Source organism: Marmota flaviventris, chromosome 1 (assembly GCF_047511675.1).
Source record: "Marmota flaviventris isolate mMarFla1 chromosome 1, mMarFla1.hap1, whole genome shotgun sequence".
NCBI lineage: Eukaryota > Metazoa > Chordata > Mammalia > Rodentia > Sciuridae > Marmota > Marmota flaviventris.
The window spans coordinates 190,392,186-190,405,696 of NC_092498.1; the positions used below are offsets into that span (position 1 = coordinate 190,392,186).

The following is a 13,511-nucleotide window of genomic DNA, read 5'->3' on the forward strand; positions in this document are numbered from 1 at the left end:
TATGGCAGTCATTACCAGGAGCTGTGTAGAGATTGCTCCCTTGACTTGGGCCAGTTCTCTCCAGTTTGCCACAGTCCCCACTAATCCCTATTGTATTACATCGACCTCCTCATAGATTCAACATGTCCAGCTTCTATAGAAATTTGGGTTTGCAACTCCTGAGTGAATAAACTAAATGACACTATACTCAGGGGCACAGTGGTGTTACATGAACATTTAATTAAGTCTCTTCATTTCCTCAATACTCACCACTCTTTATATTTGAAAATTCAGAATTATTTCAGTTGCACTTAATGATGTGAACAGAGTAAAGAAACTGAAGATTGAAATGTGGTTGATATAAAAATGCTATAGACAAGGCCTATAGTACTCAGGCACAGAGCATAATATAGTCCCACCTTGCACATGTGTAGAATGGCAGACCCAAAGGACAAAATGATATTTGTAAGATGCAGCTGTAGCTGTGTTCCTTAGCCTCATTTCCATCACTGTGATGGAGGGTGCTTGTGGATTAGCCAGTCTCAACTGAACCACTGTTCAGTGGGCATGAGCCCAAGAGGCCACCTGTATGGAAACCCTTCTTTAAAGAAAGGGCCTCATCCTGACCACCATGAGATCAGCCTCAGACAGCTTCCTTCTGCTCAATTTTAATTTTCAACAGATGAGCCAAGCTCAGAACTTCTCCCACAGTAATTAGAATAGTCCAACAGAAGCAAAAGAGAGAAGGCTATCAAACTCAGGAGAGAAAAAAAAAGAAAGAAAAAACCATTTTTTAAAAATAAGGACATCTGTACTTGACTATTTCCTGAAGAATTAAGTCATTACTCATGAAAAAATCTTCTATCTGTGTTTGTAAATATTTAAAGGTCAAAATGCAACATAATGAAGCAAGTAAATAAATATGTGAATTAATAATAACAACAAAATAAAATGTGTATTGTCCATGTGTTGAAAGATGCTGTTAAATACAATAGAAAACTTGCTGTGAATTTTCCCCGTTGTAAATGCATAATCAACAAGAATTTTGCTGGAAGGTTTTGTTGTTGTTGTTGTTATTGTTTGTTTATTTGGTTGAAATTTTATAAATTCATTGGAGTAGCTACTTAGACTGTGACTAAACACTAGGGAATAAAGATGAGCATAAAAGTCACAAAACACTGGGAGTACCCCTGTTCCTCAGCCAAAGGGACACCCCAGCTTCTCCAGCTGATTTACAAAGGCCACCCTCAAGTGGGAAGAGCCTACGTGGCTCTTTTGTGTGTGTCTGTGTGTGTGTGTGTCTGTGCTGGGGATTGAACCCAGGGCCTTGTGCATGCAAGGCAAGCACTCTACCAACTGAGCTATACCCCCAGCCCATGGCTCTTGGACTTTAAATGCAGAATGACACCTGAACAAAACTGATAATAACTACAATGTCTGACAAGCTATGCACAGTCATATCTCTACCTGAGACACTACTCAAAAGAGAGGTATTTTATCTCAGGTCTTAATAGCATGGGAAAAGAGCACACAGTACCTACAATATGTAGGAAATTCACTGTTTAGGCATTTTTGAAATCATATCCCAGACACCAGCAGAGCAAGTCACATCCAGAAACTCTTGATTTAAATGGAACTTCTAGATTAGACTCTCCTTAAATATGAAATTTGAAGCAATGTCAGCTTAAAAATGAGGTCTATCCACTAAAAAGCTGAGGATTTTTGAAGACTATATTATGAATTATATGTCAAAAAAATTTTAAAAGACCTATTTATTTAATTATTATTTTTTTAAATTCCTCTACACTTTTAGATAAACAGGGATTTTTTCAGTACATAATCCAAAAATGAGAGATTGGACATACCATTATCACAGATGATGATTAAAAACAAATCAGAATAGGAATTCTCAATCAGAATCAGAAGCTCTGGAAATTTTTATGAACCATACTTTTACACACCAGCATATGCAGAGACACACCAAAGAGAGCAGAAGGCATTATATATGTCAGAGAGGAGAGAGGATACCAGACATTGAAAGTGAAAAAGAATAATCAGGAAATGAATGGATCAAGACAAGGGACATTGACACCCTGCCTACAATCCCAAGAAGTGGCTGTTTGTACATCTGTGAGGCTTCTATAGAGGTAATGACCATGCCCAGATCATTCAGTCTTGCCTTCAAGAACTGTCAATCAAAAGCCTGTCAGTAACAATACCAAATTCTCTCTAACGCTATCTGGAATATCATATCAAGCTATATTATCAAACAAACAATAAAACAACAAACCCATCTAGTGGATTCTAAAAGATTTATTCTTCCTTTACTGTGGAGGGAAAAGTAGCCTGTAATAAATGACCAGCATTAGTTACAAATTGCACATCAGCAGATTTAAAAAAAAAAAAAAGGTTCAAATGACCATGCAAGAATAAAAAATGACAGCTTGTTAAGAACTTTCAAGAGTAAATTTTCTTGGTATAAAGTAGAATTATTTATGAAACGCCAACAAAAGAGGAAATCTGCCTTCGAACATTGAGTAATGGTGAGGCAAAACAAACTAATAGAATTTTCAGTTACATCTGTGGAGCTTATGCATCCAATTTATCTTTACATTCCATTCCAGCATCTGCATCCTCAAGATCTGATCACTGTGGACCAGCTTCGGAAGAAACAATCTTGCACAAACTTATTTTAGGCTGTGGCTTTAGCATGTAAAGTACAGCTCTATTTCGATGCCTGAAGCTTTGAGGGATTCCTAGGAAACCAGGAGAACTCACTGTGAACCATCAGAGCCATGACCCTGAAGTTGAAACCAGTGCAGATGGTGCACACATTGTGGTAAATGAGATAAAAGTAGAGGCAGAGACAGACACAGAGGTAGAGACAGAGATAGAAACGGATGTAGAGGGAGAAGTGGGGCAGAGAGAGAGACACACGCAGAGAAAGTATGGAGGTCAAGATCAAAAGAGAAGGAGAGAAAAGGGATGTCAACTAAATGTTATATCTGGGAAAATACATGAAAAAAATAATAATAGGCAAATTAACTGAATATTGTTTAATCATGGTCTCCAAAGTAGACCATCTCCTGTGGTTCTAGAAGAAAAAATGAGAATGTCTTTTAAAAATTAAAAATGTCAAACTTATACATAAAACACTTCGTGTGTACTTTTTAAATGCACATACTGTGTTTATAAAGTAATACATGTAGACAAATAAAGGCACAGTTGTTCTTTAACTACTAGCTAGCTTCTGCTTAAAATAAAACTTATGGCTTTCTGGGTCAATAATTGTACACTTCTACAGTATTACTAGTATTTTGTTACTATTTTCAAAAAAGTAATATAAATTAATTGTAGAAAATTAGGAAGTTGCATAAAAATTTTAAAAGAAAAAGCAATATAAATTTGTCTTTAAAATATTTTGATGCCAGTTATCTGCCCTTAATCCAAGCACAGAGTATTTTATATGTATTTATGTATTATGTATATATGCACATAATTTTCCAAGTTGGTATCATACTATATTGGCTGATTTATAACTTGTTTTTTTCCCAGCAATGATATATTATGACTATATTGCTGTGGAATGGAATACCAATTGTCTGAACACTATAAATTTGTGTATAAATTCTTTATTAAAATTTAAGCAATTCCCTATAGCTGAATATTTAGTTACTTCTAAAATTTAGCTATTTTAAATAATAGCTATGAACTTCTGTGTAGCTTTTCACCCCTCACAATTCTATAACTATTCAAAAGAATACATTTGTAGAAGTAGAATTTTTGGAAGAAAAATATATGCAAAATCAAAGCATGAGATATGTTTTATAAAGTTATTCTTTAAAATAAAACTTACAAATTTATATACCCATAGGTAGCTTATAGGAATCCACTGAGACTTTCATCAACTGTAAGAAGTACAGTTATTTGCCAATTTAATTAGTGAAAGGTATCATGACCTAGTTCCTAATGTGTTTCCTCAATTTAGACAAATCAGTGAAATTTCTCTGGTCATTTACTCAGTACAGGGATCTCAATACTAGAAGTGACATTAGACTGAGTTAGGAATGTACCTTAGGACCACCTATGGAGGCTTTGGATGCCAAGCAGAGGTGACTAGATTTTATTAGGTGGACCAGTTGTTCTCAAGGGATGGTACTACATTTGTAAGCAGTATCTTGAAAATAGGTGCAAATATTTTTAATTTTAATGGTGTTTGGGGATTACTATTGGAATTCAGTGAGTGGAGACCAGACACTCCAGCTGCCCTCAATGTGTAGGGCAACCTTGAGCACCAAAGAACTGGCCCAGGACTTGCCCAACTTTCAAATATTCTACTGAAAATTCAGGAGATGAAAATCCTGATTATAATCATTCAAGCCCTTCAGATAACTCTATTTTCCATGCAATGTCAAATACTCTGTGCCTATTTTTTTTTAAAACCACTGTTTTTTACTACCACGTAAAATATATTTTCTTCAGAGTTTTATGAAGATCTGTGCATCATTTTTAAAAATATTTAATATCTTACCTTTATTTTGTTAATTTAGATTTTTTTTAATGTGGTGTTGTGAACCCATTGCCTCATGCATGCTAGGCAAGTCCTCTACCACTGAGCCACAACCCCAGCCCTATGCACCATTTTTGAAAATTATATTGCCATTACCACACCTTTCTTGTTATTTGCATCACCAACATCACCCATTTACAAAGTTTGCATTTGTGTATGGCTTACACTCACTATTTCTAAGAATATGTACAAGAATCTTATCGCTTCTACATGTCTTGTGATATTGTCATACTCAAACTCTGATGTGATAAAAAAGCATTTTCATTATAAATGGATTTCTCCTTTATACTACATATGAGGTCTTATACAGTCTTTATGAAATTATGTATATAAGTAAACCATATTTTCTATTGGTTTCATCTTAGGAGGGTAAAGAGAACATTATTTACTATGAAGAGTGGTCATTAGGTCTGACAGGTTTAAAAATGGCTGCTTCAAAGAATGGGGAGCAATTCAGAGTCTTCTAGCAGGAGAGTGAAGATAAAGCAAAGCTTCAGGTAGGAAAAGAATGACTTTATGGCAGGTGTGGTGGCACACACCTGTAATCCCAGCGACTGGGGAGGCCATGGAAGGAGGATAACGAGTTCAAAGCCAGCCTCAGCAAAAGCAAGGCACTAAGCAATGCAGTGAGACCCTGTCTCTAAATAAAATACAAAATAGGGCTAGGAATATGGCTCACTGGCTGAGTGCTCCTGAGTTCAATCCATAGTACCAAAAAAAAAAAAAAAAAAAAAAAGGAATGACTATGACATTTGCCATAAAATGGATGGATCTGGAGACTATCAAGCTAAGAGAAATAAGGTAATTCCAAAAAACCTAAGGTTGAATGTTCTTTTAGATATGTGGATGCTAAAATACAACAAGGGGAGGAGGGGAAGAATAGAAGTTCAACTGATTAGACAAAGGGGAGTGGGCAGAGGGGAGGGGGACAGGAATAGGAAAGACAGTGAACGAGTCTGACATATCTTTCCTGTGTACATAGATAAATATACCACAGTGACTCTCCACATCATGTTCAACCATGAGACGGGGATCCTAATTAAAATAAGATATACTCCATGTTTGTATGAATAAGTCAAATTATACTCTACTGTCATTTATAACTAAAAAGAACAAAAATTTAAAAATTAAAAGAAAATAAATTGGAGAAAGCATGGCAGGAGGCAAAGGGACCAGAAAAGAGGCAAATACAATCTAAACAGGGAGCTAATGAAGATCTAGGATATCATAATGCCTAAAAGAATCAGAAAGAAACACATTCAGGGAGGACATCTTAAGAAGAGAAGTCACTGGAATTCAGGGCTTGAATATCCTTCAGTATAGTGTCACAGAGTAACTGTCAAGGTATCAGATGCAGAGTGACTGTTCTCAAAAACAGTCACATATGTGCACACATATTTGCAAGCACACACACCCATTTGTGTACACCAACACTCCAAACTCAAACTCATTATCAAATAATCCCTCCCCCTTCTCCTGACAAAGGGAAGACTTATCACAACCAGTGATTCTGAAATCTGACAGCACAACCTGACACTAGTGTGAATCTAAGGGGCAAAGCCTTATTTGGTTTATTTATTTGTTTGTGATTCTCCATCCAAAGTAAATCCTGAAATAAATTTCAAGTGTGCATTAAGTACACTGCGGGTTGTAAATCACATACTTGTACTACAGTAAGCAGAAAACCATAGAGATCAACAATAGATATAGATACCTCATATCCACATTACCACATTCATGCACATGCACCCACACAGAGAAAGACAGAATAATAGGAAACTCAGAACCCGAAGAACAACAATAATTTGTGTGCAGCATTCCTTGTTTTTAATCAAAAGCATCCATGAGAATTAAAATTATATAATATTAGATCAGACAATAAGAAAAGATGGTTTAAAATGGCAGAAAAGTATTTCCAAAATGGAAAGATGGATAGGAACCAGAAGAAGATTGGGTATTAACCATAAGAGAAACGATAAAAGAGAATGTCTCACTTCATGTTTAATCTCCATTTAAGTTAAAAGTATATAATATTTTGAATTCTCTCATTTCAATTTCAAATTTTCTGAAAATAGAAAGTAATATAATGAGTGAAAAATATCCCCCAGTACAATGAAATGATCTGCTCATTTTCATCCTTACCTGTGCAATACTACTGAGTCAACAAAACACAAAAATCACACTGTCCATTTGCTTTCTTAGAAATCAAAAAATTATTTCTAGTTTAGTGAGAAAGATGGCAATCATATCTTTCTCATCTGGAAGCAGTTTCTCTCCCCACCCTGTCAAAAGTCACCAGTCGCATTCTATCAAAGTAAAAAATGTGCCTCTAAACCTCACTATTAAATTCTCACATTGTCCAGTTCCTTCTTCTTTTTATGGATTACTTACCATCTGAAATGTATTCTTAAGCACTTTCCTGTTTGTGCTGTGTGACAAAAATACAAGACAAATCCCGAGGACTATGCTAACCACCTGAAATGGATAGTGAAGTGCTTGTCTAGGCCCAGACACAGGTAACAACAGCCACCTCTCCTCATTTTTGCTGCCTGACCTCAGGTTTGATAATAGGTGGAATATGTATTAGTCATCTACTATGTCCCAGTGCAGGAGGTGTAATGCATCATGAGGAAACAGAAAATGACCTGCGGCAGGTAAGACTAGAGATGGATATGGCTGAAAGGCAAGGCAAGATATTCTTTCTCTTAATGTCAGGGCAAAAATTCCAAGCTCTTTATATTGGAAGAGAAAGCCCCATAACCCTGCTGCTTTTCTCTCCTCTCCCATCACTTTTCCTATGCACCCCTATGGTGTTGAACCCCATCCTCCCCACCTGAACCTCTGGGTCTTTGTGCTGTGATTCTTCTTGGCATGAATGTCTTTACAATTGTTCTTTGTCTAGCATCCATGTGTTGTCTAATACACAGCTCTAGGGATGCATGCTGAGGAAGATGTTCTTTCCACTTTGACTGCAAACAGAGTTTATCTCCATTTACTGGTTGTCTCTTTACTCAATGCCTCCTTGAACATGAACTTCTCAAGGGCAGAGACAAAGCTCTTGGATGTTTGTATCTCCAGAGCATAACACAGTGAGCACTCAGTCAATGTGCACTGTTGCCTGACAGATAAGTCTGTCCTTTCCTTCGAAGGGCATGTAGGAGGGCTATCACTATAAAAGTTATTAAAATAATTATTGTTTTCTCCATTGAGGAGAGTAAGCAGATTGCAAGTCAGAGCCTTTTACTAACCAAGGGCATGGAGTCTTCTGCGTGGCTTGGGAGGGAAGACACAGGGATAAGGGATTGTTTAAGTTTAATGGTACCAAACCATCTTGAGTTCTGATGCTACAACATCCCTATGGGAACTCTCAAGTTCACTTTCAACATAACATTATGTTCATACTGCAGGGGATGGGATCAAGTAGTCTTGGCTCATGAGACTTCAAAGTTCTTGGATTCTGGATTAGAGGCAAGATAGGCAAGGTGTGGATGAGACACAGCTGGCCCTGGAGTCTAGACTTCTCCCTACTCTAGATTTTCAGTTCTCAACAGCTGGGCGTGGAGACACTTTTAAGCACATTCTGTTGGGTGATTAACTGAAAACCATTCCTGGAATTTCTTTCATTTTCTTCCTGGGAGCTCTTGGGTGTAATGCACAGGACTTCATTGGTGAAGAGGACAAATGCTGCACACTTAGAAAGGATGTCAGATTGAGACTTCTAACATTATTTCCAACTGAGGGGATGCAGCAATCACTGAGATGCTCCCACTGAGCTGAGAGCAGGAGCTGTTCATCACACAACTTTCACCTTTGTCCTGTTTGTTACCAGACCACATTTTCTGTACCCTGGGAAACAGAACTTCTAACTAATTCTCCACTCATCTTGCAAACAGCACAATTTTGTTTTGAATTTGAGTGTGTACCTCAAGTGTTGTTGATTTGTTAGATGGAATCATTTGACAAGTTGTTATTTTCTAATACAGTAGGAGCCACCTCTTGGAATCTTCAAGAGGCCACAACAAGTACAGAATTATCTATAGCATCAACAGACATGATCATTGAGTTTATCTCATTAGAAAGAAAAAATATAATTTCCTCATTACTTACCAAATGGAGTTTTTCCCAGAATTCTGGTCCTTCTTCCATCTCTCTAAGGCTTGGTGGAATGTACCAAAAGCAAATATTGGCATATTCAGGCTGAGGATTAAGAAAATTTGAAAATTTCCTTACTACTTTAAGATTTAGAATACAACAAACAAATACTTCTTAAATTCTTAGGTCATCTCTTTAAGAGTTATCTTGTGTGTATAACTTTGATAATAAGTCAGAATCTTATAGAGTAGACATCCATCTGACTAATTTCTAACAACAGCCTATTAGTAAATCTTTTTCCCCATGTTTGCACCTAGGAGATTCTCTTACATAAAGGTGGGTACAGACCATGAACGTGGAGCTGACTCAAAGCAGTGCTGACCATCAATCAGTGCCTGATCGACATATGCACAGGACCTTCCTTTTCAACAGTGATCCTTAAGTTATTTTTTTTTCACCACTATATCCTTCCAAAATTTCTTTTGGCAGCTAAAATTAGCCTTTTGTTACTAGCTGTACCTGATAAATACAAAAGCCCTGTGAATTGATAGCAGTGTGACATACTTGGGCTTCACTAGCCAGCACTGCCACAACCCTAGCCAATATTTCTAAGGATAAAAAGGAGAAGACGAAGGAGGAGGACAAAGAGGAGGAGGAGAAAGAAGGAGGAGGTAACAATGATAATGATATCATCTTGACTCCTGGCTCTCAAACTTCAGTAAAAATGTGAATGAACCAGGGGGGTCCAAGTTCCTGTGCTCAGACCCAGGGTCTGATTGAGGCTAAAGAGCTGACATCTTCTAAAGTGGGTAGTATGTGATCTATGTTTGGGAAAATGGTATGAACTATGGGCTCTAGTTCAGTTACCTTTCCCACCAGCCTGTTTTCCTATCAGACATGATGTGGTTAAACACCGGATGATGTTCCAGAACAGGCTTCAACCCAGCCATTATCACAAACCATGCTTTGTCCTCACTAAACCATATAACAAGAGCCATGACAAAGGCAATCATAATAACCAGGTGATCTGAGACATTATGTTGGGGATTCACACATTGGACACCTGGAATTATATTTGGGAAAGAATACTCTTCATTTGAGGCTTATCACTGACAGTATTTGAAAGGACTTTCATTTTTCCATGACAAATACAGTTGGCAGATAACCAATGTGAGGATAGTTCTCAATAACCATCAGAATTATGCATGAATGTCAGTACAAAGCACAAAGAGCGAGCAAACAACTATCACCTCATATCTTAACATCAAGACCGATATCATATAGAACTCTGATTTTAGTGGATGTTAAGGCACAAGTGAGTGCTCGGGAATATTTCCAGCTTAACAAGAACATTGATCTGATCACCCTTTCATCTTTAAAAATTTTAACATTCCTATTAGATATGACAAAAAATAGAGTTACAAATCTTCAAAATATAGAGTAGTTAAAATGAAGTACTATGTAATTGAACTCAATTTCCACAAACATTTATCACGAGACTACAATAGATTTTTAAAGTCTGCATAATTCACACTTGGATTTCTGATTTATAATTGATTTGGTTACTCTCAGCTAGAATGTATTGGGCTTCCGACTTCTTTGATCACTTAATGTGAATAAATCTTTCCAAATAAAGTAACTATGATTAGAAAGTAAAAGAAAAATATAGTTAACCGTTACTAGACTCTAGGATTTTATGTCTGTATATCAAAGAGGACTTTTCCCCCAGATGCCATTTATGTCAGCTATACATTTATTGCCTTTCAGTTCCAAATCCACCCTCTCTTGGTGTCCTGCAGTAATGGAGGTGGAGGGTGCTGGAGGTACACTGGAGAAGGAAGTGGGTATGTCTTCCTGGTTTGGTATGCAAACTTCATTGGCCTCCTGAGGAGTCTGTGGTTCTTTTTAGCAGCAAAGAGCTCCAGGTGCATTCTCCCCTCAAACGGCATCATAGCCAACTGGCATGAATGGTATTTCCCGTCATATGTCCCTCAGGTAGTTTCTTGGAGGAGTGACACCAGCCAAGCGTCTGGCTTTGCATGACTTCTCTAGTCACCCAGTGGGTAGCCTGCAAGGAGCTCCAAGTGATGGCACCTCTTTGGAGATGGCTTCCCTCAGTACTCCAAAGGGTGATGCCGAGCAAATCCTGCCAGTGTTACATGATGTCAGTGAACTTCTCTGAGATCCTGTGCACTATTGGTGACACCTCTCCAAGAAGGCCTGGATCTTTGTCTGGGAGAGGGGAGACAGAATACCTCTTCCTCAGGTGCTCTGTCTGGATCCTAGGAGTAGTGGATGCTCCCTATATCAGTATTCCTGTTCTGTTTGTTTGTCTTTGTGGTGCTGGGGATTGAACTAAGGGACTTGTATATGCTAGGCAAGCACTATGCACTGAGCTACATGCCCAGCCCCGACTCCTGTACATTTTTAATTTCTCTTTCTTTCCTATGAGACAATTCCTCATGACTGTTAATAATCCCCCATGTCTCTCTCCCTCCTCTTGCCATATATATATATATATATATATATATATATATATATATATCCTTCCCACTTGAAATTATCGGGCAAAAGTTTTGTTCTTCTAAATAGACCCTGATTAACATATCATTAACTATATTCATTTGATTTTCTTTATTTTCATGAGAATATTATAAAATATTTTATAACAACTTGATCTGGTACAAAAGATGCTATATTTCACAATTTGAGGCCTAAACCTTGTAAATTTATTCCCTTTAGTAAGTTTCTGTTTAGATATTTTGGTAGTGACATTTCTGTGATTCCTTTTTCCCATTCTCTTTTAGAATGGGATGATTTCAGTGCTAAAGACATTTGAAAACCTGTAAAGCTCTTTTGACACTTCATTTCATTGGAAGAAATTTGATGCTCCATTTGGTGGAATACCTTCACTTTAATCATTTCCAAAATTACTGAGAGTTGAAAGACAGTCTCTGAATGTTCACTAAGAACATATTTGAGTTTTTCCCCTGTCTCTTTCACGCTATAGCTTGTATTTCATACACTGGCTTTCTTCAAGACACTTCAAAGCTCTAATGAGTATTTCAAGAGCAGAACCATTCACATGCCACTTAATTTTAATTCCCTTCCTATATGAAAGTATGACCTCTTGGGTATCTTGGGAAAACGCTTAGTCTATGTTCTTTAAAAACCATAAAAATGGAAAGACATAAAAAGGAATTCATCTCTGTCGTGCAGGGTACAAAAACCCTGTAGCAACAAGAACACTGTCATAATCTTTAAATTGCCATTAGAGAAAAAATGAATCTATCCTGATTTTCAAATAGGAAAAAGAAACAGATATACTCCAAGGTGCTTTCATGTGAATCCCAGGATGGATTATTGAGTAAATGATAAGAGACCACTTGAGAAATCAATTCATGGTCACCAAGAGATGACAGTTCAGTAAAACTGAGTCATATAAAAGGAGTCATCCCCTTCGTTTGCAAAGTCATTAAATCAGAATAGTAGTAATAAAAACAAATCGAGTCCTATGCATTTTAATAAGTATGAATGTGAACTCCAGCACACAGATTCAAATAATCAATCAGGCAAATATTGAATGAAGGCAAGCTGGAATGGTGGATTATAGCTGACTTCAGTCTTCCAGGTTTTAAATAAGATTGGACTACTGAAAAATGTCAAAGGCAGGCTTAGGTAGTACAAAAAGCATGGGTTTTAGACTCATAAGGATGTGGGGTTGAATTCCAAAAGATCTTTGCTTGAATATGGACACATGTTCTAAGTATCTGCTTTCTAAACTATAATACAGAGATGGAGATGGTATTGTCTATACTACAGCATGGGTCTGAGGAACAGAAAGATAATTTATTTTCAGTATTTGGTACCACATCTGGCACACAGTTGCACTCTATTATATTATTTGGGGCCATATTGGTAGAAAGAGATGACTTTTCAAATGGATACACCGCCTCATTAAAATCAGTTGAGATATATTACTGTGTTAATTTCTGGGTAGCATATTTGAAAGGGAACACTAAATCTTGCAGAGTATCCACAGAAGGCCAACTAAACAGTACTACATAATAATCAGAATTTCCTATACTATGAATAGTCCAGAATTTCCTGGACTATGCATTGGGATGAGAACATGACTTAGTATACTCACCTCTAGAAATTCAGATGAAAGTTAGGGAGCTAGATGAGGCAGATAAACTACAATGGAGTGAGCATTACAGAAGAAGGATATATATATATATATATATATATATATATATATATATTTTTTTTTTTTTTTTTTTTTTTTTTTTTTTTTTCAGAATATAATACTCTGGCAAAGGAATAGTGCACATGTAGAAGCCAGTGAATTCAGAAGAATGGCAAATAGAATGAAGAGGGGACAGTGTTTAATGAGAAGAGGTGAAGCTGGAAATGGAGGTGGAGGTCATATCATGTGGGGTTTCCTCATAGACCATGGCCGGGAGTCTGGGCTTGATCCCAGAGGTAATGTGGAGTCACTGCAGAGTTTCATCCTTGGGAACAGATTTCACTTTGGAAAAGCCACTCATACTACAGTATGGCGGATGGGCTGAAGAGGTCAAAGACTAGAAGTGGGACCCAAGAGGCAATCTATATAACAAAATGACTATGTAACATAAAACACACATGCTTGACACATCTTAGTAGTATGGTTCACTGAGTACTAGAATGTGAGTAATCTGTGCTACCTTGGAGAGAGATGAACTAATGAATTCTATGCAGGAGGAAGTGTACAAGCAGAGACTGATCACCTGTTGACTACCTGCAATGGACAGGAGGCCAACCAGATGTCCTTGAAGATGCTTTATAATTCTGCAAGTCTATGAAACCTAAATACCTCTTCCTAATG

General features: G+C 37.2%; 1 protein-coding gene across 1 annotated transcript in view; it reads right to left on the reverse strand.

Annotated features, from left to right (window-relative positions):
- Gadl1 (glutamate decarboxylase like 1) overlaps positions 1-13,511 on the reverse strand; it is a 151,877-nt gene that overhangs the window by 43,208 nt on the left and 95,158 nt on the right. Inside the window, exon 14 of the mRNA XM_027932548.2 lies at positions 8,657-8,746. Within this exon, the coding sequence (XP_027788349.1) occupies positions 8,657-8,746 (90 nt within the window). The remainder of the gene's footprint in view (positions 1-8,656; positions 8,747-13,511) is intronic.